This window comes from Epinephelus lanceolatus, chromosome 2, assembly GCF_041903045.1.
Source record: "Epinephelus lanceolatus isolate andai-2023 chromosome 2, ASM4190304v1, whole genome shotgun sequence".
NCBI classification, from domain to species: domain Eukaryota; kingdom Metazoa; phylum Chordata; class Actinopteri; order Perciformes; family Serranidae; genus Epinephelus; species Epinephelus lanceolatus.
In genome coordinates this window covers 636,771-663,989 of record NC_135735.1, presented here as the reverse complement: position 1 = coordinate 663,989, position 27,219 = coordinate 636,771, and the positions used below count along the sequence as shown (strand labels likewise).

At 44.6% G+C, this 27,219-nt stretch overlaps 1 protein-coding gene across 2 annotated transcripts in view; it reads right to left on the bottom strand.

Moving 5' to 3' along the window:
- Positions 1 to 295: 295 nt before the first annotated feature.
- hsd11b2 (hydroxysteroid (11-beta) dehydrogenase 2) overlaps positions 296 to 27,219 on the bottom strand; it is a 31,888-nt gene continuing 4,964 nt past the window's right edge. Inside the window, exons 2-5 of one of the 2 annotated variants that reach the window (XM_033620121.2) lie at positions 17,452 to 17,664; positions 7,420 to 7,605; positions 5,375 to 5,512; positions 296 to 3,136 (exon numbers count right to left, since the gene is read on the bottom strand). In XM_033620121.2, the coding sequence (XP_033476012.1) occupies positions 2,721 to 3,136; positions 5,375 to 5,512; positions 7,420 to 7,605; positions 17,452 to 17,664 (953 nt within the window). In that variant the 3' untranslated portion in view covers positions 296 to 2,720. Of the gene's footprint in view, positions 3,137 to 4,268; positions 5,225 to 5,287; positions 5,513 to 7,419; positions 7,606 to 17,451; positions 17,665 to 27,219 lie in introns of those variants that run through there. The other variant, XM_078172966.1, reaches the window with a different exon arrangement.

Below are 27,219 nucleotides of genomic sequence, written 5' to 3'. Positions count from 1 at the left end.
TGACATCAGCAGGTGGAGGGGATGGAGGATGGTGTGACATCAGCAGGTGGAGGGGATGGAGGATGGTGTGACATGGATGTGAGTCGTATGTTTTCTGGTGAGGCTGTGAGAAGTTTTACCTTTTTTTGTGTTATTATTTTTATGTTTCAAAAAATAATTGAAATCCTGTCAAATCACTTTTTTTCCTTTGTGTCTTTTTCTTCATTAAAACATCAGTGTATATATTTGTTCAAGTGTTGTCTGCACCTCAATAAAACACACATATATATATATTTATATATCAGAGGAAGCAAAGTCTGAAAAAGTCGACTTTATTTCTATCAAAGAACGAACCAAGTGAACATTTTACATCACACGTGTGTTGCTGTTTTTTTGAGTCATTTTTACATTGTTTTAATATAAAATTCACAGTTTAAGTGATGATACATGAAAAGACACCATAAATAGTTTGATTCAAAAAGAAAAACAAACAGAAACATTAATAACGTTGGAGGAGGCGAATCAGACCTCAGAAACACACTGAACTCAACATGTGCATACAAGTGCAAATATATTCCACTGTCTAACGTCGTTGTTGTTGCTGTTGTTGTTGTTGTTGCTGTTGTTGTTGTTGTTGCTGTTGTTGTTGTTGAGACTTTATGACGGATTTATCTGAACCACAGCGAACAGACCTGCTGGATTCGTCACAGCTGGAAACATCACTGCTTTATTAATGGGAGTCATTAAAAACACGACAGGAGGCGACGCAACATCCAGAGATCCTCGACATGAACTCAGAGACACAGAAACTAAACACAGCTGGATGATGTGCTGCTCTCTGCAGAAGAACTTTATTCTGAAGAGTAAAAAAAACTAAAATGTATTTTTGATTTAAAAAACTTGCAGCAGAAGGAATAAACGAGAGACTCTGCTCATTAACTCCCTCCTCTTCTGAAAATCAAACACAGACACCAGATTTTAGTTTTCTGAGTACAAAACAAACAAAAGCTGAATGTGAGCTTTTATTTTGAAATTATTCTGGTTCCTGTTCCTCTGAAGTTAATAAATCCTTTGAATATAAATGTATTAATCTTCCTGTATGATCAGAGATGTCAGTATAAAATCTGACAGACAGAGGCGTCACCACAGCAGAATGTTTCATTGAGCACGCTCGTTTCGAGGCTCCTGACGCACCACACGGATGGAGTTAGTGCTCATTTTAAGATGGTCAAATATCTCAACAAAGATCCAGCTGATGAGGCGTTATCAATCAATCTACCAATGATTTTGATTGGTCACCCTTTGAACTGCTAAAGGGCAGAAAATGCTGAGTTAATTTGGAATTTCTTCTAATTTAATTCTGACTTTCTGTTGATTTAATCTGGACTTTACCCTGATTTAGTCCTGATTTTACCTTGATGTAATCCTGACTTTATCCTGATTTAATCCTGACTTTATCCTGACTTTATCCTGATTAAATCCTGACTTTATCCTGATTTAATCCTGACTTTCTCATGACTTTACCCTGATTTAGTCCTGATTTTACCTTGATTTAATCCTGACTTTAGCCTGATTTTATCCTGACTTTATCCTGACTTTATCCTGATTAAATCCTGACTTTATCCTGATTTAATCCTGACTTTCTCATGACTTTACCCTGATTTAGTCCTGATTTTACCTTGATTTAATCCTGACTTTATCCTGATTTTATCCTGACTTTCTTTTGACTTTACCCTGATTTACTCCTAATTTTACCTTGATTTAATCCTGACTTTATCCTGATTAAATCCTGACTTTATCCTGATTTAATCCTGACTTTATCCTGATTAAATCCTGATTTTATCCTGATTTAATCCTGACTTCCTCTTGACTTTATCCTGACTTTATCTTGATTTAATACTGACTTAATCCTGCTTTAATTCAGATTTAATCTGAGCATATCTGGATTAAATCCCAAATTTGTCTTTATTAAATCCAGATTTAGTCTTGACTTTATTCAGATTAAATCCCAATTTAAACTTCATTTAATCCAAATTCTATCCTCTCTTAATCCTGACTTTATCCTGATTTAATCTGATTGTATCTCAATTTAAGCGTGACTGTTTGAGTGACTAATTAATCTAATGTCACGTATTTATTGATTTATAGTCCTTGATCTCAAACGTGTTCTGTTTCCTTCAAGGAAAACGTCCTCACCTTGTATTTAGCGTTATGCTAACAGCTAATACTAAACGTTTACATCTTGACATCATGTGTTTCTTCTTCCTCTGCTCCCTTTTGTGGTCGTGACAGATCTAATCTAAAATCAAATTAAGACCTCCAGAATAAATGTTGTTCTCTTTGCCATAGCTTGTCTTTGTTGAGATGTGAGGACGCGATGACATCATCAGAGCATCTACATGGTCGCCTGTCAGAACCAGCTGCTGATCTCTGCTGTGGCTCTGTCCTCTGTGTGATGAAGGCACATGAAGTCAGTGTGAGGTCAGAGCGGCTGATCTCGCTGACGGAGGTGAAGTGTTCTCTTATCGACCTGTGGCTACACTGCTACCTCTACCAGACCCCTCCCCCTGAATGTCCACAGGGGGGCGCCGCAGGGCCAGATAACACAGAAACAAACAGAAACCATTTGGTGTGTCTCTATGATCCTTTCAACAGTTAAAAACAACACATAGAAAAGCACAGGAAACAGCTCTATGAGTGCGTTACAGAAATGGTCCTCTATCTGCAGGTGGTTTTGTCACCTACTGTCTCGCCGCTACTTTCTCCTCATTGTTGTTGTTGTTGTTGTTGTGGAGACTCAGGTTCAGGTCGAAGCCTGACTGCTTCCTCAAAGCGCGCGGCATCAAAGTCTTTTTCACAAACAGTTTCTGGAGGAAGCGGTTGCTGATGCTGAAGGGGCAGAAGCTGTGGATGAAGTACATGAGGCCGACGCCGGGCCCCGCAAAGTAGCGCACCTGTGGCTGCGGGGACAGCAGCGCCTGGACGATGGCGTCTGTGACGGGGCTGAGGTCGGGGTTGGCCTGGCTGGCGTGGCTCTGGAACAGCTCCTTGGTCTCGTTCAGGTAGTCCTCGCCGTACTCCTCGAGCAGCGCCGGTGACAGATTCTGCAGCAGCTGCTTGTGCTGCTGCTCCCAGTAGGCGTGGTTAGTGGACTGACCTGCAGGGGATGACAGAGTTCAGGTTTACCACGGCAACAACCACTGCACACTGACTGTAAACACCACATGACTGCTGCTGTCAAATGAGTGAGAGATGTTCCAGTGTTAAAGTCCAGTGTTAAAGTATGTGTGCCGTTGTACTCAGGTGATGATGTGCTGAGGTGACGTTGTACTGAGGTGATAATGTACTGAGGTGATGATGTACTGAGGTGATGATGTACTGAGGTGATGATGTACTGAGGTGATAATGTACTGAGGTGACGTTGTACTGAGGTGATAATGTACTGAGGTGATGATGTACTGAGGTGATGATGTACTGAGGTGATAATGTACTGAGGTGACGTTGTACTGAGGTGATAATGTACTGAGGTGATGATGTACTGAGGTGATGATGTACTGAGGTGATGATGTACTCAGGTGATAATGTACTGAGGTGATAATGTACTGAGGTGATAATGTACTGAGGTGATGATGTACTGAGGTGATGATGTACTGAGGTGATAATGTACTGAGGTGATGATGTACTGAGGTGATGATGTACTGAGGTGATAATGTACTGAGGTGATGATGTACTGAGGTGATGATGTACTGAGGTGATGATGTACTGAGGTGATGATGTACTGAGGTGATAATGTACTGAGGTGATGATGTACTGAGGTGATGATGTACTGAGGTGATAATGTACTGAGGTGATAATGTACTGAGGTGATGATGTACTGAGGTGATAATGTACTGAGGTGATAATGTACTGAGGTGATAATGTACTGAGGTGATGATGTACTGAGGTGATAATGTACTGAGGTGATGATGTACTGAGGTGATGATGTACTGAGGTGATGATGTACTGAGGTGATGATGTGCTGAGGTGATGATGTACTGAGGTGATGATGTACTGAGGTGATAATGTACTGAGGTGATAATGTACTGAGGTGATAATGTACTGAGGTGATGATGTACTGAGGTGATGATGTGCTGAGGTGACGTTGTACTGAGGTGACGTTGTACTGAGGTGATGATGTACTGAGGTGATGATGTACTGAGGTGACGTTGTACTGAGGTGAAGATGTGCTGAGGTGAAGATGTACTGAGGTGAAGATGTACAGTGATGATGAGATGACAACGTAATGAAGTTTAAAAAGATTTAAAGCATAGTTGTTAAATGAAGAAATGAAGAGCGTTACATGTAAACGTGAAGATAAAGATAATTAAAAAAATAAATGAGAGCTCTGAAACGTTGTCGTGTGCTGAGTGTGAGCGCCGTGAGAGGAACTCCCTCAGACCATCTGTTGGTTGTCTGTAGTTTCACACTGACACAGTTCACTGTCATGTTTCTGTGCGGCTGCAGCAGGACGCTGTCAATGTGGACAAACATGTTGTATCTGTGTGAGTCAGCACAAGCCAGCGTTGGTTTCACAGAGTGGGTGCTGAACAGGATGGCAACACAAAGTGTGGATAAAGTTCATCCACCCAGTGGGCGGAGCGCCAACCTGAGCTGCAGAGTAACAGCAGGATTAGACTTTAAATACAAACCTGTTCCTACAGGATTAAAGTGAGATCAGCAGGATAAAGTGTGCCCAGCTCGCTGTTTACATCACACACACACACACACACACCTGGTTATCTCAACACGTCTGTGTGTATCTGCACACACACACACACAAAACCAGAGAGTAAAGAGGAGCAACAGACCCATCATCATCATCTTCCTCCTGCTGCTCCTCTTTAATCACATCCATCCTGCAGGAAGCTCACACTCTACAGTCAGCACTTTGTCCTGAGTGCGTGTGCGTGTGCGTGTCTGTGTGTGTGTGTGCGCGTGTGTGTGTGTGTGAACAGATGGCCCGGCCCACATGTGGTCCTCATTAGGACAGTATTCTCCTCAGCAGGAGTCCGATCATCATGTTCATCATGAGGCCAAACCACAACAGGAAGAGCAGCGCCGCTACTCCTGACCAATCAGGAGCCAGAACCATCAACACCTCACCTCAACCTGTGTGATGGTATAGAGGTGGAGGTGCAGTGGGTGGTGGTACAGAAGGTGATTGAGTGGATGGTGCAGCAGGTGGTGGTGCAGCAGGTGTAGTTACCTGTCATGAAGGCGGAGGGCAGGATGGTGCAGTGTGAGTGGGTGGTGCAGCAGGTGTAGTTACCTGTCATGAAGGCGGAGGGCAGGATGGTGCAGTGTGAGTGGGTGGTGTAGCAGGTGGTGCAGTGTGTGGTGCAGCAGGTGTAGTTACCTGTCTTGAAGGCGGAGGGCAGGATGGTGGAGACGTGGACGCCCCACGGCTGCAGCTCGTGTCTCAGAGTGTTGATGAAAAGATTGAGAGCTGCTTTAGACGCTCCGTACGCCGCCAGGCAGGGGAAGGGCTGGTCACCTGAAATACAGGTATGACATCATCATCATGACATCACACACACCTGGACCAATGAGCAGGGTGTGAACCTCAGGTGACCTCAGTGTCTGTAGATTCAGTTCATCACAGAGGCTCATAAAGAAACCTAGAACATAAACATACAGAAGTGAAATGTTTACTGATGTCACAGTGATGTCACAGTGATTTGGTTCATACAGATACCAGCATGTATGCTGTTCTTGCCATCACCATGGAAACGTGGTGGCTCAACATCATAAACTTCACTTGCTTTGACTCAAAGATCAGAAAACCTTTCTCAGTCTGCAGGATGAATACCCATGATGCATTTCTGTTCTGTAGTCCCTGTACAGGTGTGTCAGGCAGGAAGCACAAAGATCTAATGCTCAGTCATGTGACCTTTTAGTGTTGTGACACACTTTAGGTCGCTGTGCAGAGGATTGTGGGAGCTGCTGCTGTCAGCCGCAGCGTGACGTCATTATTATCAGAGGACGCCATGCTCACAGCTGTTCGTGTTTCTGTGTCTCTGAGGCTCCAAACGTCAGGTCCACTTACTCTGGAGCTCTCAGCTGGATCTCACTGAACTCATCAGCTCCGCCCACACAGGAAGTCCAGGAGGCGTTCAGGAGAAAAGGTCAAATAAGTCCATTAAAAGCTGTCACATGTGACAGACACGCAGACTGTGAGGTTCCTCTGCTGCTCTTCATCAGATGCTGCTTTACTCCACCCTGACTGCTCTTCATCACTGTTTACAGCACAGTGACTTCAGCTGTTCTTTTATCTCAGACAAAACTGTCACAAACTGACAGGACGGTCACGCCTCCCTAATATCAGCTGACTGACAGATCAGCTGATGAAGACGCGTCACAACCACCAAGGGACAGTTCTGAGGAAGAAACATGTCAAGGTGTGTGACATCACAACATGTCTGAGGTAAAAGAACAACTAAAGTCATTATCAGAAACTAAAGACATAATGAACACCACTGTACTACTGTGATGAAGGCTGAACCTCGTACAGCCAGGAAACAGTCCGGGATCAGCTGGAGGCTCACTGAGGAGGAGGAGGAGGAGGAGGAGGAGGAAGAGGAGGAGGAGGAGCCTCTGATGAATGAATCAGTGAGATAAAGGCGTCTTTGTGTGGAATTACAGGAACAGTCTCACCTGTACAGTCACATGATCAGCTGTAAACATCACACGCAGGATTTGAAAGGGAAATAAATAACAGGAGGAAACAACAGCTCAGAGACTCTTCACCCTCTGCTGCGCTCCTCTTCCTCTAGAGCCTGAAGGAAACTTGAAGACATGACGATTCTGCAGCTGAGTGGACGTTTGTTCTTGATGGACGCTGACTGTGTTTAATGAGTTATACAGAAGAGAAGTAAGGAGAGTTTTGGTGACATCATCAGTCTCTGAAGTGTTTTAGAGAACCTTCATATCTGCTGTTACTCTCAGAGAACAGGCGGTCAGTTTCATTGGTTCATATATCTAAGTTATGAAGTGGTTACTTATTCCAGAATGATTAACTCCGGCTCTGTTGGTCGTGTTTTGGTTCTGTTCTGCAGATTTTGGACGTTGTGAGTTTTCCTCTCGACCGCATGCAGCCTCAAAGTGAAACTCTGCACATTTCATCAGATGGAGCTCCAGCTGAAATCTGCTGAGTGTGTAACTTGTGTCGGGGGGGATGAACCTTTGTGATTGATTTGGTTGAACTCTGATGTTTTGGCGAGATGTCAGTTGGAAACACAGACGGCAGAGAGACGAGCAGCAGCACTATTTGTTTAGTTTGGCAGCTTGAAGGCAGCAGTCAGTTCATCTGTGGTTCAGTTGTTCTGGAACATTCAATTAAGATGTATTACATCATCCATGTGTGTGTGTGTGTGTATGTGTGTGTGTTTGTGGGGCACTCACCAGCAGGGCTGGAGATGGACACGATGCGTCCTTTGGCCTGTCTTAGCAGCGGCAGGAAGCTCTTAGTGACGCTCAGCGTGCCGAAGAAGTTGACCTCCATGCAGCCGCGGAAGTTTGACATCAGCGACAGCTCAGCATCTCCGAAGTTCACACACACGCCGGCGTTGTTCACCAAACCCCACAGACCTGCCGGACACACAGACACACACACAGCAAACATCACAGGTGTGTTTATACAACTGCCACCAGCTGGTCGGTGAAGACCCAGAACAGAGTCTGTTTCCATTTAGGTGTGGACACGCAGTCTGAACTCAGCCCTGTAACATGTACAGGAAATATGTGTCAGTATTTACACAGATGACACACAGCTATACCTCTCTATATACAGTTTATATATCTATATGTGTCTATCAGACTGTTCTCACAAATGTTTCATATGTTTTCCTACAAAAAAGCAATCCACCCAAATTCATACATATGTCATGTATGTTGAAAGGCTGTGATCATGTGACCAATGAGCTGACGCCAGTAAACAGGAAGCAGTAAGGAGTAAGGAGGCAGGTTGGGGTGGAGTCACGTGATCAGATCTGTGTGAACGTTGATACATGTTATGGTTCGTCCTCACCGTGTTTCTGTTCCTAAAGCTAACCTCTGTAACTTCTATCATGTAACTGGACGTTAAGGACGTCACGTCATTCATGGGGTGCAGATTCATAAGATATCATAAAAACTGTTCTATGAGAGTACGTTGATATAAATATGAAGCCCAAACTGCTCTTGGTGACACTGCATGTGAATGATGTTCAGATGAGCAGGTGGGACCTTGTAAAGCTGCCTCAGCAGTACAGCAGCGCTTTGAGTTGTCGGAAAACTACAAAGGAGCTTTACAAATGCAACTTTCACCATATCGTCACTTTGAGAACTGATCTCAGAGCAGATCTGATCTCACAACATTAAAATCGTGCTTCATGTTTTCACATCAGTGCAACAGTAATGATCCATCAGTCGTTTGGGGAGGAGTCAACCATACGTTCTGACACTAGTAGTTTAAGTGCATGTCACAGTAGTTTGCTGATAGTTCAACTACCTTCATGTCTACACTGTGATTCAAGCAGTTAAATTACTTTTTTTTTTTTATCATTTTTTAACCCAGTCAGCAGAATAAATACCGTCACTGTACGTGTCCACAGACACCTGGTACATTGCATTTATTATGAAACAAAGTGGCTCCCACCTGGTCCAGATTCACAAAGTTTAATACACTCAGCGTCATACTTGTGTTTGGCCACAAAGTTTGCTGTCTCTGTTAAGTAACTGTCCATTAGTCGCTCACTCCACAGCAGGAAACAACACTTCAAAATAAAAGCTCTGAGCTGGGCATTCACTGTACTTAAAACAAACAACAAACTCAACATGTCTGTGAGTCACTTGCGATCCATTCAGAATCATGTAGAACCACTGCAGATCTGTTTAGTTACAAAAACACTTGGTTATGGGTTGGAGAGGATCAGGAGGGGGCTACAGTCCAGCAGGAAATGCAGTGGTGCCAATAAAAAAACAACAGTCTTTCATGGCACAACCCCTGCTGGGAAAACACCCACGACTGGGAGCTAACAGGCAGCTGGAAACACAGTGACCAGTCACTAAAAACATCCGGTGTGTAGTTAGTTGGTGCTGAACAGTGTCTGCAGCTCTGCAGGCGTCTCTCTGAGGTGTCACACCATCCACCGTCCCCTCCACCTCCTGATGACACAGTCAGCTCAGATACTATGACATTTTAGAGATGATGATGATGTGATACATGAACCGTGCAAATGGCGTGTATTTGTGGCTTGAGGAAACGTACAATGACAGCTTGTCCTTGAGGGTTTGGGCTGTACATGTTGTTATAATTTCATCTCACATTGTCAGTTTGATCATTTTTACAAAGTAGTTTAAACTTCTTTTTCTAAGAAGCTTTAATGAACCAAACAAACCCCTCAAATAGGTGTCAGGCACAGACAAAAAAAGCCGTCCTTCGATGCCAGCATGGTACGTAGCCGGGGGCTGTCATTTTGTAACAGCGCCTGGCAGCGTCATGGAGGAAACAGAGCATGACAACAACGAAAGTTAAGGCGGCAGAAGTCCAAGTAAGCCGGGTGGGAGGGGTGGGGGGCGACTTTCACCCGTCAGGTTGGTGTTCACTTCCTGTAAGAACGTAGCGTCAAACCCTCTTAGGACGGACTGAGAATGTGTTGACCTAACTGTATTTGTCCTCAGGGTAACTCTGCTGTAGTTCAGCTTCTCTCAGTGTGAAGTCATCAGTTTGTTGCCAACAGCTCAGTGCATTCTGGGTAAATTCATTTTCCTGATGATCCTTTTAACGGAGTAAATTTAAACTGTGGTCATAAAGCTTAAATCTGCACATGTGCAAACAGTTTGGTGGTTATATATAAGACGTGCAGCATCAGAGATAAGACCGCGATGACAAACAGCACCGACTGCCAACTCACTGAGCTCAGGAGAACAGCACCAGGTCAGCCCCTCTTTGTCTGTTGTGCTGCTGCTGAAAACAAGCCGCGCTCGTCCTTATCTCACACGGCTGACCCAGAATCCTCTGCTTTGTTTTTACGAGCCACCATGGGAGCTTTTTTCTTTTTATCTGAGCTGTTCCAGAGCTGATGAAAGATAACCGGGAAAAGATTATCCAGGCTGGCAGACAGCCAAACACCTGAAGGGCCCGCCCAGGTAACTTCCTGTTTGCAGAGTGGCAGAGCAGCCGTAAATGTCCAGACTGTCGACACGAAGGTTTTACAGGAGTAAAGTTTAAATCACAGAGCAGGAAACAGAAAAATGTCCAGATGGTGAACCTTTCCTGGTCAACATGTGTTGGTATCAGACTGAATAATGACTTTAAGGTTCTCCTGTTTAATGCTCTGGCCCCGTCCTAGATCTCAGACCTTCTAACCTCCTATTCCACGCCCAGGTCCCCCGGGTCAGCTGACCTGGGGGACCTGGCTGTCCCATGCTCCAGTAAAATTGACAAGTTAAGAAAGAATAAGCAATGCAGTGATGGCTCACGATCATATACATTAATAAAGAAAACAATTATGAAGGACAAAAACCACCTCTTTAAATTCAGTCAGATTGACAGAAAAACTGTTTCAGATCTACTCAAGTCACAACCAGACTCCAGTTCCCGTGGTGCAGATAACTTAGAAAGTAAAATGCTCAAACTTGTAGTCAACTCTGTTACCACTCCTATATGCCACATGTTCAATCAATGCCTAAGCTATGGGGTTCATCCAACTATGTGGAAAGAAGCCAAGATTATTCCTCTTGCAAAAGACAAAAACAAAATGTGTAACGGTCCCAACCGGCGGCCAATCAGTATTTTACCATTATTAAGTAAAGTTATTGAAAAAATAGTATTTAAGCAACTGATGGATTACTTCTCTGACTATACTCTACTTTCTAGCTGTCAACATGCTTACAGAGAAAACCATTCAACAGGCACCGCACCTGCACATATGACTGATGACTGGCTAATAGTCATGGATGAAAAGAAATTAGTGGGAGCAGTTATGTTGGATTTCAGTGCGGCATTTGATGTCATCGATCACAGCTTGCTAATTGGCAAGTTAGCGTGCTATGGCCTCTCTCCCACTGCAGCCTCATGGTTCAGGCATTATCTCTCAGGAAGGAAGCAGAGAGTCTACTTTAATGGCAGCTATTCAAACTGGAATGCTACAGACTGTGGGGTCCCACAAGGAAGCTGCCTCGGGCCTTTATTATACTCCATTTTCACCAATGATCTGCCTCTGTATGTTAAAAATATCAACACTGTTATGTAAGCAGATGACACTACCTTGTACAGTGCCACCATATCTGAGCAGGCTGTAGCCTGTTCCCTAAGTAATGCTCTAACAGAAGTGAATAAGTGGGTTGAATGCAATAAGTTGGTTTTAAATATCTCCAAGACAAAATCCATTGTGTTTGGAACCTGACATATGTTGGCCAAAAGCCCTCCACTAAAATTAGCAATAAACAACATGAGCGCAGCTACTCCTCTGTCCCACCTCCGTCCCTCCTACCTGCGCAAGTCAGAAAGAGGGAGGAGAGAAGGCGTGGAGTGGGTTTTACACACATCACACCAATCAAATGAGCCCCTCTCCTCGCCCTTAAATGAGCCGCGCGAAGGCGTAATGAGAGTTTACTGAATTCGCCATGGCAGAAGAGAGCAGCAGCGTCAGACGGCCAAACTTCTCCCAGGAGGAAACTGATGTTTTGGTCCGGGAGGTCCAAGCTCGCAGTGTCCGACTATACGGAACTGTGAGCTGACCTCCACGGGCTGATGATGCAAAGGTAGCCTGGGAGGAGGTCACCACAATTGTAAATCAATGCTGCGTTTCTCTCGTGCATGTGCTCTCTCTTTCTCTCTCGCAGTCTCACTCTGTTTCTTTTCTTTTGACTTTTCTAAGATGACAGATGCTGAATATATATACTCCCTATCTGATGCTGTGGCTGTTTGTGGTTGGCTGAGAGGGATGTGAACTCAATAGTTTGCAGCTGTGTAATCAAATCAGGTTGGGTTTCCATTACGTGTGCCAAACGTGCCAAACGGTGCCAATCCCCTTTGATCTGACATCAGATGTGACGGGACAGTCGATATAGAGATACATTTATGTGCTGATTGCAGATAGTTGCATTGAATTGTGTTTTTTGGGTATTTATTGCATTGTTAATGTGCCTGATATTCTGGAAACCTGCCTGTGAGGTTTTGGTGACGTGTGTGCACTGTCCGCCGGTCAGCCAAACTTCGGCTTACACCGGCTGCGCTCCCCCTGCGCTGACAGTAGACCTGGTTTCAGCTGGCGAGCTTTTAGCGCACCTTCGGCGAAGCCTTTTGGCACGAAACTGTCACTGCGCCAAGCTGGATCTGTCCACACCTCCCCCTGCTGAGCCGCCACACCCATCTCAGCGCACCTCGGTCTGCCAAACTACCAAACTGAGCGCGCCTCGTGTTGCGCTGCTTGAAACTAGCTCTGTGCGGGGTTTGCCACCCTGCGCCACCCTGCGCTGCGCAGCGCTCTATAGAGCTCTATAGAGCCCCATAAGTCAACACAATGAAACGTTTAGGTGTAACCACTGACAGCTCACTATCCTGGTCAAATCATATAAATAATATTGTCACTGAAATGGGTAAAGGAACCAGTATGACCAGAAAGTGTTTTACATTCATTACTCCCTCAATAATCAGATCAGTTATTCATTCTGTGGTTCTGTCTCATCTAGAGTACTTCTCTGTAACTTGGCCCTCAGCTGAGAAGATTGCAGGTTGCTCAGAATAAGGCGGCTCATCTAGTTCTTCATTGTTCATACAAAACAAGCGCAGACTATCTGCACACACACACAGCTGGTGTGGCTGACAGTAGAACAGAAAATATATTTACATCTGTTAATGCTACTGTGGAGCATTATTAGCACCAAATATCCATCAGACTTGGCTCATCAGATACATATGATCTCCGTGCATGGTTACAGTACAACAAGTGCTGCCTCCGGTCATATATTGCTCCCAGCTCCAAAAACTAACTCTCATAAGCTTAATGTCATATATAGATCAATAGTCCTCTGGGATTGTTTGCCTAAAGAAATCAGATCTACTGCCAATAACAAAATCATTTTCAAAAACCTTGCTAAGAAATATGTAGCCAATTAACAAAGTGTATATCCATCTATACATGTAGTCTGTCTGATTATGTTTTGCCATAGTTTCCTCTGATCATTGGGTTCATACAGCTGCACTATGTTAGCCCGATCACTGTCGTATTATTTTATATTTAAGAGTTTTTTTCTGTTGTATTGTACTATTATCTATATTACTTTATGGTAAAGCTCATTTGTTATATACTCGATGTTGATTATAATTATCACTGAATGTCTGTATTATCGGTCTTGTACATTGTGTCATTTGTACATTACACTGTACAGTCAGTCTGTCTGATTGTTTTTGAAGTTGTCTGTATATTCTTCATTGTATGCGTGTTCAGGACCCCAGGAAGACTAGAGGCATATTTGTGTGCTTCTAATGTGGATCCTTAAATAAACTAAACTAAAGTTAAGCTCAGGGGTGATCGTGGAACAGCGTCCCCCTCCTGATCAGATCTGCCCCCAACACTGACTCGTTTAAGTCCAGGCTCAAAACCTACTTTTATTCATCAGCGTTTGAGTCACCCTCATGTGTGCCTGTGTGTGTTGCCTCTACATGTGTGAGCTGTGTTCCTGACAATTATGTCACACATATATGTTTTTTAGCATTTTATTTCCTTTGTACAGCACTTTAGTCAACGTGAGTTGTTTTTAAATGTGCGTTACAAATAAATTTGAGTTGAGTTGAGTTAAAACCAGCCACCGGCCATTTGACCAGCTGAGTGTCAGGTGACATCATCAGCCGACTTGAGTCGAGCTCAGACCGGCCAGTTCACACCGCTGACACTTTTCTCTGCAACTGTTTCAACTCATCACCAATCTTTGCTCTGAAGTGGCCTTTATGTTGGAGAGATGGCCGACATCTTTACAGCTGATAAACAACACTACAGGGAAGAGGAAAACTATGGAGCTTCGTTTATAGGGTGAAGTGTCCCTTTAACATTTAGAATAAACACACATTTGTTCTGCTCAGATTTATTGATCTGCAGAACAACCTAACTGATTGATTCATGTTCACTGTAAACCCCCAGTCCGTCCCTGACACAATATTTTAAAGTCACACAGACAGAGTTCCACAAAATTAAAGAATGGTTGTAAAATGTGGACTCATTGTTTTATGTTCATATGACAGAATGAAACGCTCAAACAGCAACAAAGAATTAACTGACATACACTTCCTGTCAGACAAGGATCATGTGACACATTTATTTTGTGACTTTTATGTTACTGTGTTGAACTAAACTAAAAGTTTTGAGTCTGAGCTGTTTCCAAAATAAAAATGAGGCAGCAGCTCAGTGATTATCATATCAGACAGTATGTCTCAGTGTGTCTGTCTCTGGACACTTCATATATCAAATGTCATATGTCATATATATACTTCATATATCAAAGCTTATTTACCCTCTGTCTCTGATCTCAGGTTTATTTGACTCTGTTTTAGTCACTGTGAATCACTGAGCTGCTCTGTTTCTGACACCAGTTTATTTGTGTGTGATTTATGTGAAGGAGCTGCTGAAACGCTGCGAACGCCAAAATCTTTATCTGAACCTGTGTGAGTGTGTGTGTGTGTGTGTGTGTGTGTGTGTGTGTGTGTGTGTGTTAGTCCAGGAGTCAGGACTGATGCCAGTGTCACAGCAGCTAGAAACTCACCACTTACACTGACACACCTGAAACAAACACCTGTCTGCACTGAAGCCTCAGCCAATCACAAACCACACACACACACACACACTGTTTCAGAGAGAGTACATGGGAGTGTGTGTGACCTTTCCTCACAGTTCTTTTATTACACACACACACACACACACACACACACACACTGACTATGTAACCTTAAATGACTCTGACTCTAATTACAAAGCCAGTGGGAGCTGCAGATCTGAGCCAATCACAGGGCAGCCGAGGAGAAACATGAGACGTTATCTGCTTCAACACTACAATACTCCTTAGTTACTCCTCAGTTACTCCTCTTCATGTTGATTAATTCAGCCTGTGTTATTTCTTCTCGTCTGTTGCAGCTGAGTTCCTAGAAGGACACCAAACATTCTCTGAACTCTGAACACACACTGAGGGGAACTCACATGTTCTGCTCCGTCAGCAAAACCACAGAGACGAAACAAAGAACAGATAAAGGAACAGTTAAGGGAACAGTTAAATGAACAGATAAAGGAACAGATAAAGGAACAGTTAGAGGAACAGTTTGAGGAACAGTTAAAGGAACAGTTAGAGGAACAGATAAAGGAACAGTTAAGGGAACAGTTAAAGGAACAGTTAGAGGAACAGATAGAGGAACAGTTAAGGGAACAGTTAAAGGAACAGTTAGAGGAACAGTTAAAGGAACAGTTAGAGGGACAGTTAAAGGAACAGTTAGAGGAACAGATAAAGGAACAGTTAGAGGAACAGATAAAGGAACAGTTAAAGGAACTGTTAGAGGAACAGTTAGAGAAACAGTTCGAGGAACAGATAAAGGAACAGTTTGAGGAACAGTTAAAGGAACAGTTAGAGGAACAGTTAAAGGAAGAGTTAGAGGAACAGTTAAAGGAAGAGTTAGAAGAACAGTTAGAGGAACAGATAAAGGAACAGTTAGAGGAAGAGATAAAGGAACAGTTAGAGGAAGAGATAAAGGAACAGTTAAAGAAACAGTTAGAGGAACAGTTAAAGGAACAGTTCAAGGAACAGTTAGAGAAACAGTTAGAGGAACAGATAAAGGAACAGTTAAAGGAACAGATAAAGGAACAGTTAAAGGAACAGTTAGAGTAACAGTTAGAGAAACAGTTAAAGGAACAGATGAAGGAACAGTTAGAGGAACAGATAAAGGAACAGTTAAAGGAACAGATAAAGGGACAGTTAGAGGAACAGATAAAGGAACAGTTAGAGAAACAGAGGAACAGTTAAAGGAACAGTTCAAGGAACAGTTAGAGAAACAGAGGAACAGATAAAGGAACAGTTAAAGGAACAGATAAAGGAACAGTTAGAGGAACAGTTAAAGGAACAGTTAGAGGAACAGATAAAGGAACAGTTAAAGGAACAGTTAGAGAAACAGTTCGAGGAACAGTTCGAGGAACAGTTAGAGGAACAGATAAAGGAACAGTTAGAGGAACAGTTAAAGGAACAGTTAGAGGAACATATAAAGGAACAGTTAAAGGAACAGTTCGAGGAACAGTTAGAGGAACAGTGAGAGAAACAGTTAGAGGAACAGATAAAAGAACAGTTAAAGGAACAGTTAGAAGAACAGATAAAGGAACAGTGAAATGAACAGTTAGAGGAACAGTTAAAGGAACAGTTAGAGGAACAGATAAAGGAACAGATAAAGGAGCAGTTCGAGGAACAGTTAGAGGAATAGATAAATGAACAGTTAAAGGAACAGTTAGAGGAACAGATAAAGGAACAGTTAGAGGAACAGATAAAGGAACAGTTAGAGGAACAGATAAAGGAACAGTTAAAGGGACAGTTAGAGGAACAGTTAGAGGAACAGATAAAGGAACAGATAAAGGAACAGTTAGAGGAACAGTTAAAGGAACAGTTAGAGGAACAGTAAAGGAGCAGTTCGAGGAACAGTAAAGGAACAGTTCAAGGAACAGTTCAAGGAACAGTAAAGGAACAGATAAAGGAACAGTTAAAGGAACAGTTAGAGGAACAGTTAAAGGAACAGACAAAGGCACGGTTCAAGGAACAGATAAAGGAACAGTTAGAGGAACAGATAAAGGAACAGATAAAGGAACAGTTCGAGGAACAGATAAAGGAACAGTTAGAGGAACAGTAAAGGAGCAGTTCGAGGAACAGTAAAGGAACAGTTCAAGGAACAGTAAAGGAACAGATAAAGGAACAGTAAAGGAACAGTTAAAGGAACAGTTAGAGGAACAGTAAAGGAACAGTTCAAGGAACAGTAAAGGAACAGATAAAGGAACAGTAAAGGAACAGTTAAAGGAACAGTTAGAGGAACAGTAAAGGAACAGTTCAAGGAACAGTAAAGGAACAGATAAAGGAACAGTAAAGGAACAGTTAAAGGAACAGTTAGAGGAACAGTAAAGGAACAGTTCAAGGAACAGTAAAGGAACAGATAAAGGAACAGTAAAGGAACAGTTAAAGGAACAGTTAGAGGAACAGTAAAGGAACAGTTCAAGGAACAGTAAAGGAACAGATAAAGGAACAGTAAAGGAACAGTTAAAGGAACAGTTAGAGGAACAGTAAAGGAACAGTTCGAGGAACAGATAAAGGAACAGTTCGAGGAACAGTAAAGGAACAGTTCGAGGAACAGTAAAGGAACAGTTCGAGGAACAGCTAAAGGAACAGTTCGAGGAACACTGATCTAACCCTGAGAACTTGTTGGTCTGTCTTTACCTTTGTGTCCCAGCTTGGCCTTGGTGTCGAGCAGCGCCTGTTGGATCTGCTGTGGTTGGGTGATGTCCACCTGGAGGAGGGTGAGGCGGGCGGAGCAGGTTCTCTGCAGCTCTCTGGCTCCGTCTCCCGACAGGTCCAGCACTGTGGCGAACACCTCAAAGCCCAGAGCGTCCAGACGCTTCGCTGACGCATTCCCAAAACCAGAGTCACATCCTGCGGGGACACAAGGAGACACGGGTCAGACAAATAGACAGAAAGACACAGACAGATAGACAGATGGACAGACAGACAGGAACATGTTGCTATAGTGACAGACAGAGATTAATATGCTGCAGCAGTCGTGATGAGACAGTGTTTCCATCAGTCTGACTGACTGACTGACTGATCCATAACCCCTTGGTGAGCATGAGGGATTCACCCCGCTGTGATTGCATCACTTCCTGTGCAGGCTGGCAGGAAACAGCAGCACATTGGCTCAGCGAGTTGAAGCTTAACCTCAGATCACATGGATCAGGTTTCCCCGATCGGCTTGGCGCCCAGCAGATGTTTGGATGTGCTGAAAACAGGCAGGTCTGGACAGAAACTGATCCGGCATCAGTCCTCAGCTTTGTCTCGTGAATCAATCAGCAGAAATGGAGATGAGGAAAAATACGGCTGAGGTCATTTAACACTTTAACATTTTATTGACACTGTGAGTGCTCGTCTGCAGTTTGATCACAGATTTGTCTTCAGGGGACACAAGGACGTCTCACTGAGAACGTCTCACTGAGAACATTTCACTGAGACAGCTCTGAAGACACTGATTGTTTTGTTAACAACTCAGCTGTCAGCTCAGAGTTTCTCTCTTCATTAATTATTTATTATAACTCAACTTTATTGAAGGAAATGATGATGATGATAATGATGATGATGATATCATGTTGAGAGGAGACTGTGTTCTGTCTCAGTTTGGGTTTTGTTTTCACAGTTCTCAGATTCTCGTCTGCCTCATGCTCATCTGTTGCCTCTGTCTCACAGCTCTGACTCTCTGCAGACACCTGAAGGCAGCAGGTCTCTGCTCTCTGACCGCTGTGATGATGTCACCGTCAAACACACAGCAGATCAGCTGCTCACACTTACAGCAACCAACATCAGACGGTAGTAAAATAACCACAGACCCCCCGCGCTGTTTGTGAGCACATCAAACGTCTCCTTCTGATGAATTACTTTACAGTTTCCTCAGGACATCAACACGTGTTGGAGACGGGACGCAATGGAAACAGTTTGGTCTGCTCCACCAGAAACTGTAAATCACTTCAAACTTCTCACTGAATCCCTCCATACGTTCACCATCTGACACATGAGGCAACAAACACCAGCTGCATGTCGTCTCTTTCTAAACCAGGCTGGAGCTCCACATGATGACATGATGACATAGGTCAGTGCAGGAGTGTCACAGTGTGGGGCTGATTATTCTCCAATAAGAGGGGAGGCCCTGACACGTCCAGAATAAATATTAATCAGTGATATAAGCAAATTACAATTTGCTAAATGATTCAGCTGAAAGACTCAACTTTGAATATAAAAACAGTGGAAGCTCTTTGAGGCCCCTCCCACCCCTTTAATTTGCAAATGGTTCGGTCCACCCTGCACCAGGTTTGTCTCTGAAGCTGAGTGAGTGATTCTGCTGCAGGAGACACGTATCCTCCCCCAGTGACGGACGTCAGGGCTCCAGAAAAGGAAAGAAAGAAACTGACTGTATCTAAAGATGTGTGAGGTCCGACTGTTGTCACTAACGTTTTCCTATGAAAAGCAGTGCACCCAAATTCATACATATGTTGAAAGGCTGTGATCATGTGACCAATGAGCTGACGGCAGTAAACAGGAAGCAGTCCTGAGCGCCTGTAAGGAGGCAGGTTGGGGTGGTGGATGGGACTTTCCCCTGGAGTCACGTGATCAGATCTGTGTGAGTCATGTTAAGGTTCGTCCTCACCGTGTTTCTGTTCCTAAAGCTAACCTCTGGAACTTTACAGTAATCATGTAACTGCACGTTAAGGACGTGACGTCATTTGTCAGGTGCAGATTCGTAAGATATCATATGAACTGTTGTATAAGAATGTGCTGGAGGGAGACATGGATCAAGAGAGGAAAGGCAGGGGCCCCACAGAGACAACCTATGCACAGGGCCCAGAATCTGGTGCTACGCCCCTGAGTAGATGTGCTACTGTGATGACAAACAGGAAGTGACAGAATTTGTTCAGGTTTAAAACTGAAGTTAAAAAAATCCACCCAGGTCTGAGACAGAGGGAAACACTCAGTGATGACGGGGGGAGCGCTGTGATTAACGGACTGATAGCAGAGATAATAAAACATTCTTCCTAATCCCACCACAGGTGCATCATGGGAGCCTGTCCATGAGGAAACGACTGAGAGTCTGTACAGCCTGTATCTTCCAGTGTATCATCAGGACGGATAATAAAACATGGCCTGGTGTCAGCTCAGGTCTCAACCTCAGCGGGGGCAGGAGGGCTGAGCTCGGCTCTGTTCACCACACAGCGCATGAATTTATGATGGTGGCACAGCTGCGTGCACGACAACATAACCAACCCTCACTGAGGGGTGACACGTTTCCTGTGTGAGCAGGTCACATCGACGACACCTGAGTGTTTTAAAGTGTGCCATCATATGTTCTGTCACAAACAGGCACCGTGGGGATCTGTCACGTACCCCGCAGCTCTCCCAGTTTCCCAGAAGTCCCAGCACCTACAACCTGATTCCTGGCGGTACTGGCTGTTCTGTTTGTTCTTTTGTGCGGCGGGTGTCTGAAAGAGCTCTGCTGGCGAGAGCGTGGAGGCGTTGGCACGCTGCTTCACTCCGTGTCCTTGGAGGATTTCCAGAGTCACGTCCTGAGAAGAAAAATAGAGCAAACGCTGGCTCCAGAAATAAATACCACCGCTCTACTCCACGCTACACAAACACAGTGTGCACCTGATCACACACACACGCACGCACGCACGCACGCACGCACAGTCAGGTTCAGGTTTCATGCTGTCGGCTCTCTTTACTCTCACACTCTAACTAAAGTGAAAGTTCTTCAGCTGATAACAACAGAGAGAAAATCAGCAGAGTTCAGCTCTGTTTTCAAGGAAGTAAATATTTTAGAGTTGAGATGTGTGTTTGGTTGTCAGTTCTGTTTGTGTGTGTGGAGACGTGTGTTTCGTTGTGAGCGGTGTCTTGTTGTGAGTGTGTGTGTGTGGAGACGTGTGTTTGGTTGTGAGCTCTGTGTGTGTGTGGAGGTGTGTGTTTGGTTGTGAGCGGCGTCTTGTTGTGAGTGTGTGCAGGTCAGATCAGAACTGCAGCATGTTTCATATGTTACTGTGTACAGACCACACGCTGTCCCACATTCTTCATCCTGTCCGACCTCACAGCGAGCCTCCGTTTCTGCTTTGAGGCCGATGTCTCTCTCAGAGAGACTCAGCCGGAGCCGCTGCCTCTCTGACAGATGAACGCTAACTCCACCCGGCCGGAGGGCCCCTATAATCTCTGGAACATCCCCAGTGTAAACGAAGCGTTGAAGCAGAAGATTCATCTCCATAAAACAGACAGTTTGGAGTTGTTATCGCTGCAGGAGACGGATTGGGCTCCGAGGAGGAGCAGCGTTACGAAACTGGCTCCAAGGGGCCCCTCGGATGAAGAAATAAACGGGGATGTGTGCAGAGACAGACGAGCACTGAGAGGTCAAAACACACATCTGTCTCTGGGCGGAGGCCTCAACATCCTCCACATCTGCACACAGCCGCTCCACCTTCAGAGTCTATGATCCACAGGTTCACAGTCTGCACAGAGAGATCACTGCTAACTGTTCAGAGATCAGATCAGAGTCCTGCCCGATGGGTGACCTGCACACAGCTGTGTAACAGGTAAAAATATGTATTTATATATAAACTGATGGTAAAACTGAGCTCCAGTCGGGCAGCAGGAGAGAACAACTATCTGTTTTTAATCTGTCATAATAAAGTGCAGTAAAAAGATGTGCAGTATGTGTGTAATATTTTGACACCAGTGTAACCTTTGACCCCGTGGTCACACTGGTCACTGACGTGGAGGACTCCAGCCATGAAACTTTGCAGCCCGAGGATGAGGTGGCAGCCTACATGGAGTTCAGGTCTTTTGGAGGTTTGATGGTGGTGGAAGGGGCATGCTAACATGTTTCCTAACCTGGCAGTGATTGAATGTTTTCACAGACACATGACAAGAACCAACCATCACGTACAACCTGCGGCTGTGTGACAGGAAATAACTCTCCACAGCAGCAGATGGCTGTCGTCTGTGTTCATCATTCAGAAAGAGAAACGGAGAACGACAGGATGGATTCATGATGCTAGTTAGCCAGTTAGCTCATTAACAACCTGATGCTTAAAGAATAAATGATATTTCCTGTGAGCCAAAGAACACAAACAGTCACAAACTGTTTCTTCTACAGAGCTCAGTGGATAAAAGATAATCTGACCTAATGTAACAGGTTTGTTTTGGTCACACTCCATCTGGACTTTAGTCATCTGTTTCCTTTCATCACTTCTCTTCTGAGTTGATCTCACAATCAGAGGCCTTCCTGTCTCCTGTCTCTCCACTCTGTTGTCTCTCTAAAACAGATTCAACACGCTCAATCAGCTGAAGAAAACCTGACAACCAGGGCCGACGACACACCACAAAAACTATGGCGACAGACGCCAACTGATGAGCAGACAGTGAGCGCCCATCAGCTCGGTGTGTCAGGACACGAATGCTCGGAGACTCCAGGTGCAGTGAGCTGTGGAACGTGTGTGTGAGAGTGTCAGAAGACCTGGAACATCAGATAAATGAGAACTGAGTGATTTAAAGTTCAGAAATATTTTCTCGAGTGTTTTTATTTCATCACGTGTCTGTTCATCTGTCTGACGGACGAGAGCTGAACTCTGAGATACTGTATCTGCTGAGATTAGAGTCCATGTGACGATCCATCATCAGCTGTCTGTGAGCGCGATGTTAAAAGTTTAAATCAACAGTTGGAAGAACGTCTGTGTGTTTGAGGGTTCTGTTGTGGTTTGTACTCCATGTTTTATTAAAAGGCTTCAGAGAGGAACGATGAGAGCCATGTGCTGCGGCTGAGAGGTCAGGACGTTTCATTATACAGCACACAGATCCACCTGGAAGTCATCAGCACTCCGACAGCAGCACATGAAGAGCTAATTGCTGCTGTCAGAGGAGAACGTCATCATTCACACAGGACGACTGAGGGGCGGAGCCAGGAGAGGGACTGAGGAGGGGGTCACACAGAGTTCACCTCAGAACATCGTAATGTGAGGAGACGTTCCACCTCAGTGTTCTACCTGATGGTGTTTGAGGTACTGGGGATGGAATTCTGGGGGTCCTTGATGAGGTTATGGGATCAGTGATTAGGTTCCCTGGGTCCTTTAAGAAGTTCTAGAGATCCTTTGTGAGGTTCTCAGGGTCCTTGGAGAGCTTCCAGGGGACCTTGATGACATTTTAAGGGTCATTTTGAGGAAGTTGTAAGGAACCTTGAAACAGTTGTAGAGGATCATGGTGAGGTTCTAGGATCTCAAACAGGGCTCTTGGGGACCTTGAAGAGGTTCTAGTGGTCCTTAATGAAGTTCTGAGGGTCCCCCGGGAGGATACAGAGGACAGTTGTTAGGTTTGGGGAGGTTCTAACAATCCCTGAGAAGGCTTCAGGTTTTGGATAGTGATGTCAAAAAGATGTGATGACAGCAGATATTAACCCACACTGCTGTTCTCACGCTGGCGTTCTCGTGCTGGTGTCCTCATGGTGGCCTCTGCCATGTTTCTAAAATTCAAACCACATTTCTGGTTCTCGTGTTGTTTGTTCTGTTGCTGTGAAGTGATTTTCTCTGTGCGAACACAACATGACCACACGCTGGAGGTCTTCATTGCTTCATCGGATGGAAAGTCGTTCTGCGGTCCAACTGTGAGCAGAGGTCATGTGACAGGAGCAGGAACAAATGATGATCGTGGACAACTCTTCAGAGGAGATGTTATGTAACACGCTGTGTGAGGACTGATGGCTCTTATCAGTGTGTTATCAGACGAGTGTTTGAGTGACTCGCAGCTTCTCTTCCTCTGATTGGCTCTGAACGTCCAGAAAGATGAACTCTAATGAACCTTCGGCTGAGGTCATGTGACGGAGAGAAGAACTTCAAGAAAGGGAGAGAGGGCGTGATGAGAGACAGGAGAGACGAGAATGTGAGAGGAAGGAAATGTTGACGGGATGAAGGTATGAAAGTGGGAAAGAACAAAAAAGGAGGGAAAGTAAAAAATGTCAGATGAGACTAAATGCAGGGAAGGAAGGAAGGAAAGGAAGGAGGGGAGGATAAAAGGAAGCACCAAAGGAAAGAAAAAAGATGGAAAGCATGAGATGGAGAGAGAACATGAAGATGATAAAAGGATAAAACAAAAGGACGAGTCAGATGAAACCATCAGCGACACTTTGAGCTCAGAACCGAGCAGAACGAAGAGTTTACTGTTTGAAGTTTAAAGTGAAGCAGCTGAGTTTGTGTTCTTGTTTTTGTTGGACGGGTTTTAGTGCAGCTGTGGAACTGAACCTTTGGACCAGAGACCAGCGTCTCCTGAGACTCTGTCCAAACTACCAGTCAGAGACCAGTTCCTCTGTCCAGAGACAGCTGACTCAGACTACATGAGACCACAGGGAACGACATCCAATGACATAGAACTGCATAAAACTACGTGGAACTACAACTCAGCCTCGGACAGTGGGAGGCCTCGATGATCAGGTCCAGTGTTCTCCACAAAACAGGGAGTGTGAAGGCTCTGGAGGTTTCCTCGACAGGAGAGCCTGCAGCGCTGGCCGGTCAGCGAGCCCTCATCCTTCGAAGAATGTTCCTCTTTGTTCCACAGTCCAATTAGCTTTCTAAGAGCTTTACTGGGGCCTTTTTTCCAGCCTCTGCTCTTATTTCCAGAGTGACCTCTCGCTGACCTTCAGCAGCTTTCAGCAGAACCAATTAAGAACGAGCTGTTGATTGAGATCTCGGCTCAGGACCAGTTTTAAATCTCTTCATAGATATCGCCTGTTTGATGGGAGCCAGTGCTGGCCGGGCTGCCAGAGTGGGACGGCGTCCAGACTGTAATCAGAGCTAAAGTACAGTTCGTCTGCTAATGAAGTGAAACATGGATTCATGAGAACCGGCCTCTCATAGGAGGAAGTGGAACTGTTGCATAAACCCTCTGTTTGCTCCTCTTTGTGTTTGCATACATGCAAATATGCCCCGCTTCTCGTAAAGGCGTGCGGAGAGGTGACGTTCGGACACGGCCGTGTGCAAGTCTCAGGGATTTTGAACTGTGTTGCCATGACACCAGACGACCTCCCGAAGCTGTTGGGCTCGGCCAATAGGAGCTTAGTCTGCAGTATATGTTGATCTGGAGTCAGATTACTGAGACCTCCGTCAGTGTTAATCAGCCCAGCAGATGAATGTGTCTGTGGGTGGAGGCTGATGGATGCAGCACGCACTCAGACCTACATGATCTGGTTGGAGTCATCAGAAACAGTTCAGCTGATGAACGTCCAATAAACTGCTAGCAAACAGAGTCCTTTGTTCATCAGACACCTGGTACCTGACAGGACCCATTCCTTGTTTCTCACATGTGAATATGATCTGGTTTTCTCTCCTCTCCAGTGATTTAATGTTTGACTGACTCAAAACACACATTAAACACACATTAAACATGGCCTCACAGAGACAATCTCAAATGTGAGAACACAAAACTCACAAAGTTCACAGACAAAACATTTGTCTTTTACTTGACGCATTTTCCCCATGAACACAACATGTTAACATTATTAGCACAAGCCTATTGCATTTTACATTGTATAAATTAGCCTAGCAGCTAACTGACTTTTCATCTTCTAATATGAAGCCAGGAACAACAGCAACATTTAGCAAAAGTAACGTTACACAGTCAGCTCCATTACAGCTCACAGGACTCACTGACAAAACAACTGTTGTATACTGAGCACAACATGCTAGCGTTATTAGCACAAACCTGTGGCATTTTACATTGTTTAAATTAGCTTAGCGACGAGCAGAGGTTTCCTGTGCTCATATGAAGCCAGGATAAATCACACCCAGGACTTTAAATTACCATCCTGTGGAGGCTCTGTTGTCTTCACCATTTATTGTTTCTGATCTGTGAAATTAAAGTAAAAAAATCATTGCTTCCACTGAGGGAAATGGTTTCAGCTCACAGAAACAGACAGGAGGTCTGCGTGACTGTGACGTGGGGCAGTGCATGTCAGACTACAGTGTAGAGTATGGCATGGGGCACGTGTCCACGCAGCCTATGTCATAGGTAGGCCGTTGATTCGACACAGAAGCATGAAAACATGGGACAAAATGCGTCTGGTGTTGATTCAGTGAGGGACAGTAGGAGACAATCCCGAGTCGTGTCTCATCAGAAGTGTTGTGGGTTAGTGTCAGGTTTCCACCTCTGATGATAAACGCTGTCTCCTACAGACAGAGACGCACACAGGATCTGAGTCCGTCAGACGCTCTGAAGACTGATATCAGTAGAACACTGTCTGATGTTCAGACGTCCTGTGGGACGCTCCCAACACACCTGTGTCCCCACTAAGGTTGAAAGAAACTTGAACCAAACAATTAATCAACCAGTCGAGGAAACAGTCAGGAGATTAAACTGTAATAAAGAGATCTGATAGCTGATAAACAGAGATTCAGCTGTAACGGAACAATAAATACATTTCCTGGAGTTTAAATGAATAAAGTCACTGATAGTTGTCACCAGAGTTCACTTCAGTTCACTTCAGACACGTCGTATGTAAATGACTCCGATGTTACAGACGTGTAAAATAAACTGAACATGTTTGTTTCCCAGATGACTGCAGAGCTGATAGCTGACTAAATGATGATGATAATGATGATGATGAAGCCACATTAAAGCAGTTAAACATGATGTGGAGCTGATTTATACACAGTTTATCTCTCGGTTTAAACTGTGACATCACTTCCACACCATTATTTTCCCTTACAGGACGACAGAGAGTGGTTCCTGGTGAACACACGCTGTCTGTAATCAGCAGCTGTGATTTATACACTGAATGTTAGTGAACGCGGCCTGTTTCTATTGTGTGACTGTGAACACTCAGCGATGTTTGTGTAACCCAGATTTCTTTCCTCCTCATCAAACAAACACTCCTTCCTGCGTGGGAGGTGACTGGAGGAGACGTGGACCACACCTTCATTCAAAGTCTAAGAATGTTTGCACACATCAGCAGAGCTGGAGCTGCTTCAAAGAGCCGCCTCCCTCCTCTCATTACAGCGAGCTGCGTTCAACACAGAGACACAAAACACTGCAGAAACTAACTCAACACGACCACAGTTAACTGAGATAACACAGAAAACAGACTGGGGCTGTTTGCTTCTGCTCCACAGGTAGAAAACCTACAACTACCAGAATGCACTGTGCCACAGGAGACCAATAAACTCTCCCGCTGGTGGTCACATGATGCCAGTTCCCCGTGTGAAAACAATATGGTGTCTGGCTGTTAACAGACAATCTGGTATTACAGTTAAACAGTAATCTGAAATATGCAGCAGGAGGTTTGGATCTGGAATCATTCTCCAGGCCGCATCTCTGCAGCATCTTGTAAACATCCTGTTCGCAGGGTTGAACATCAGCTGACTGGACCTGTCTCTGCTGTCTCTGTTGTCTCTGGTGTCTCTGTTGTCTCTGCTGTCTCTG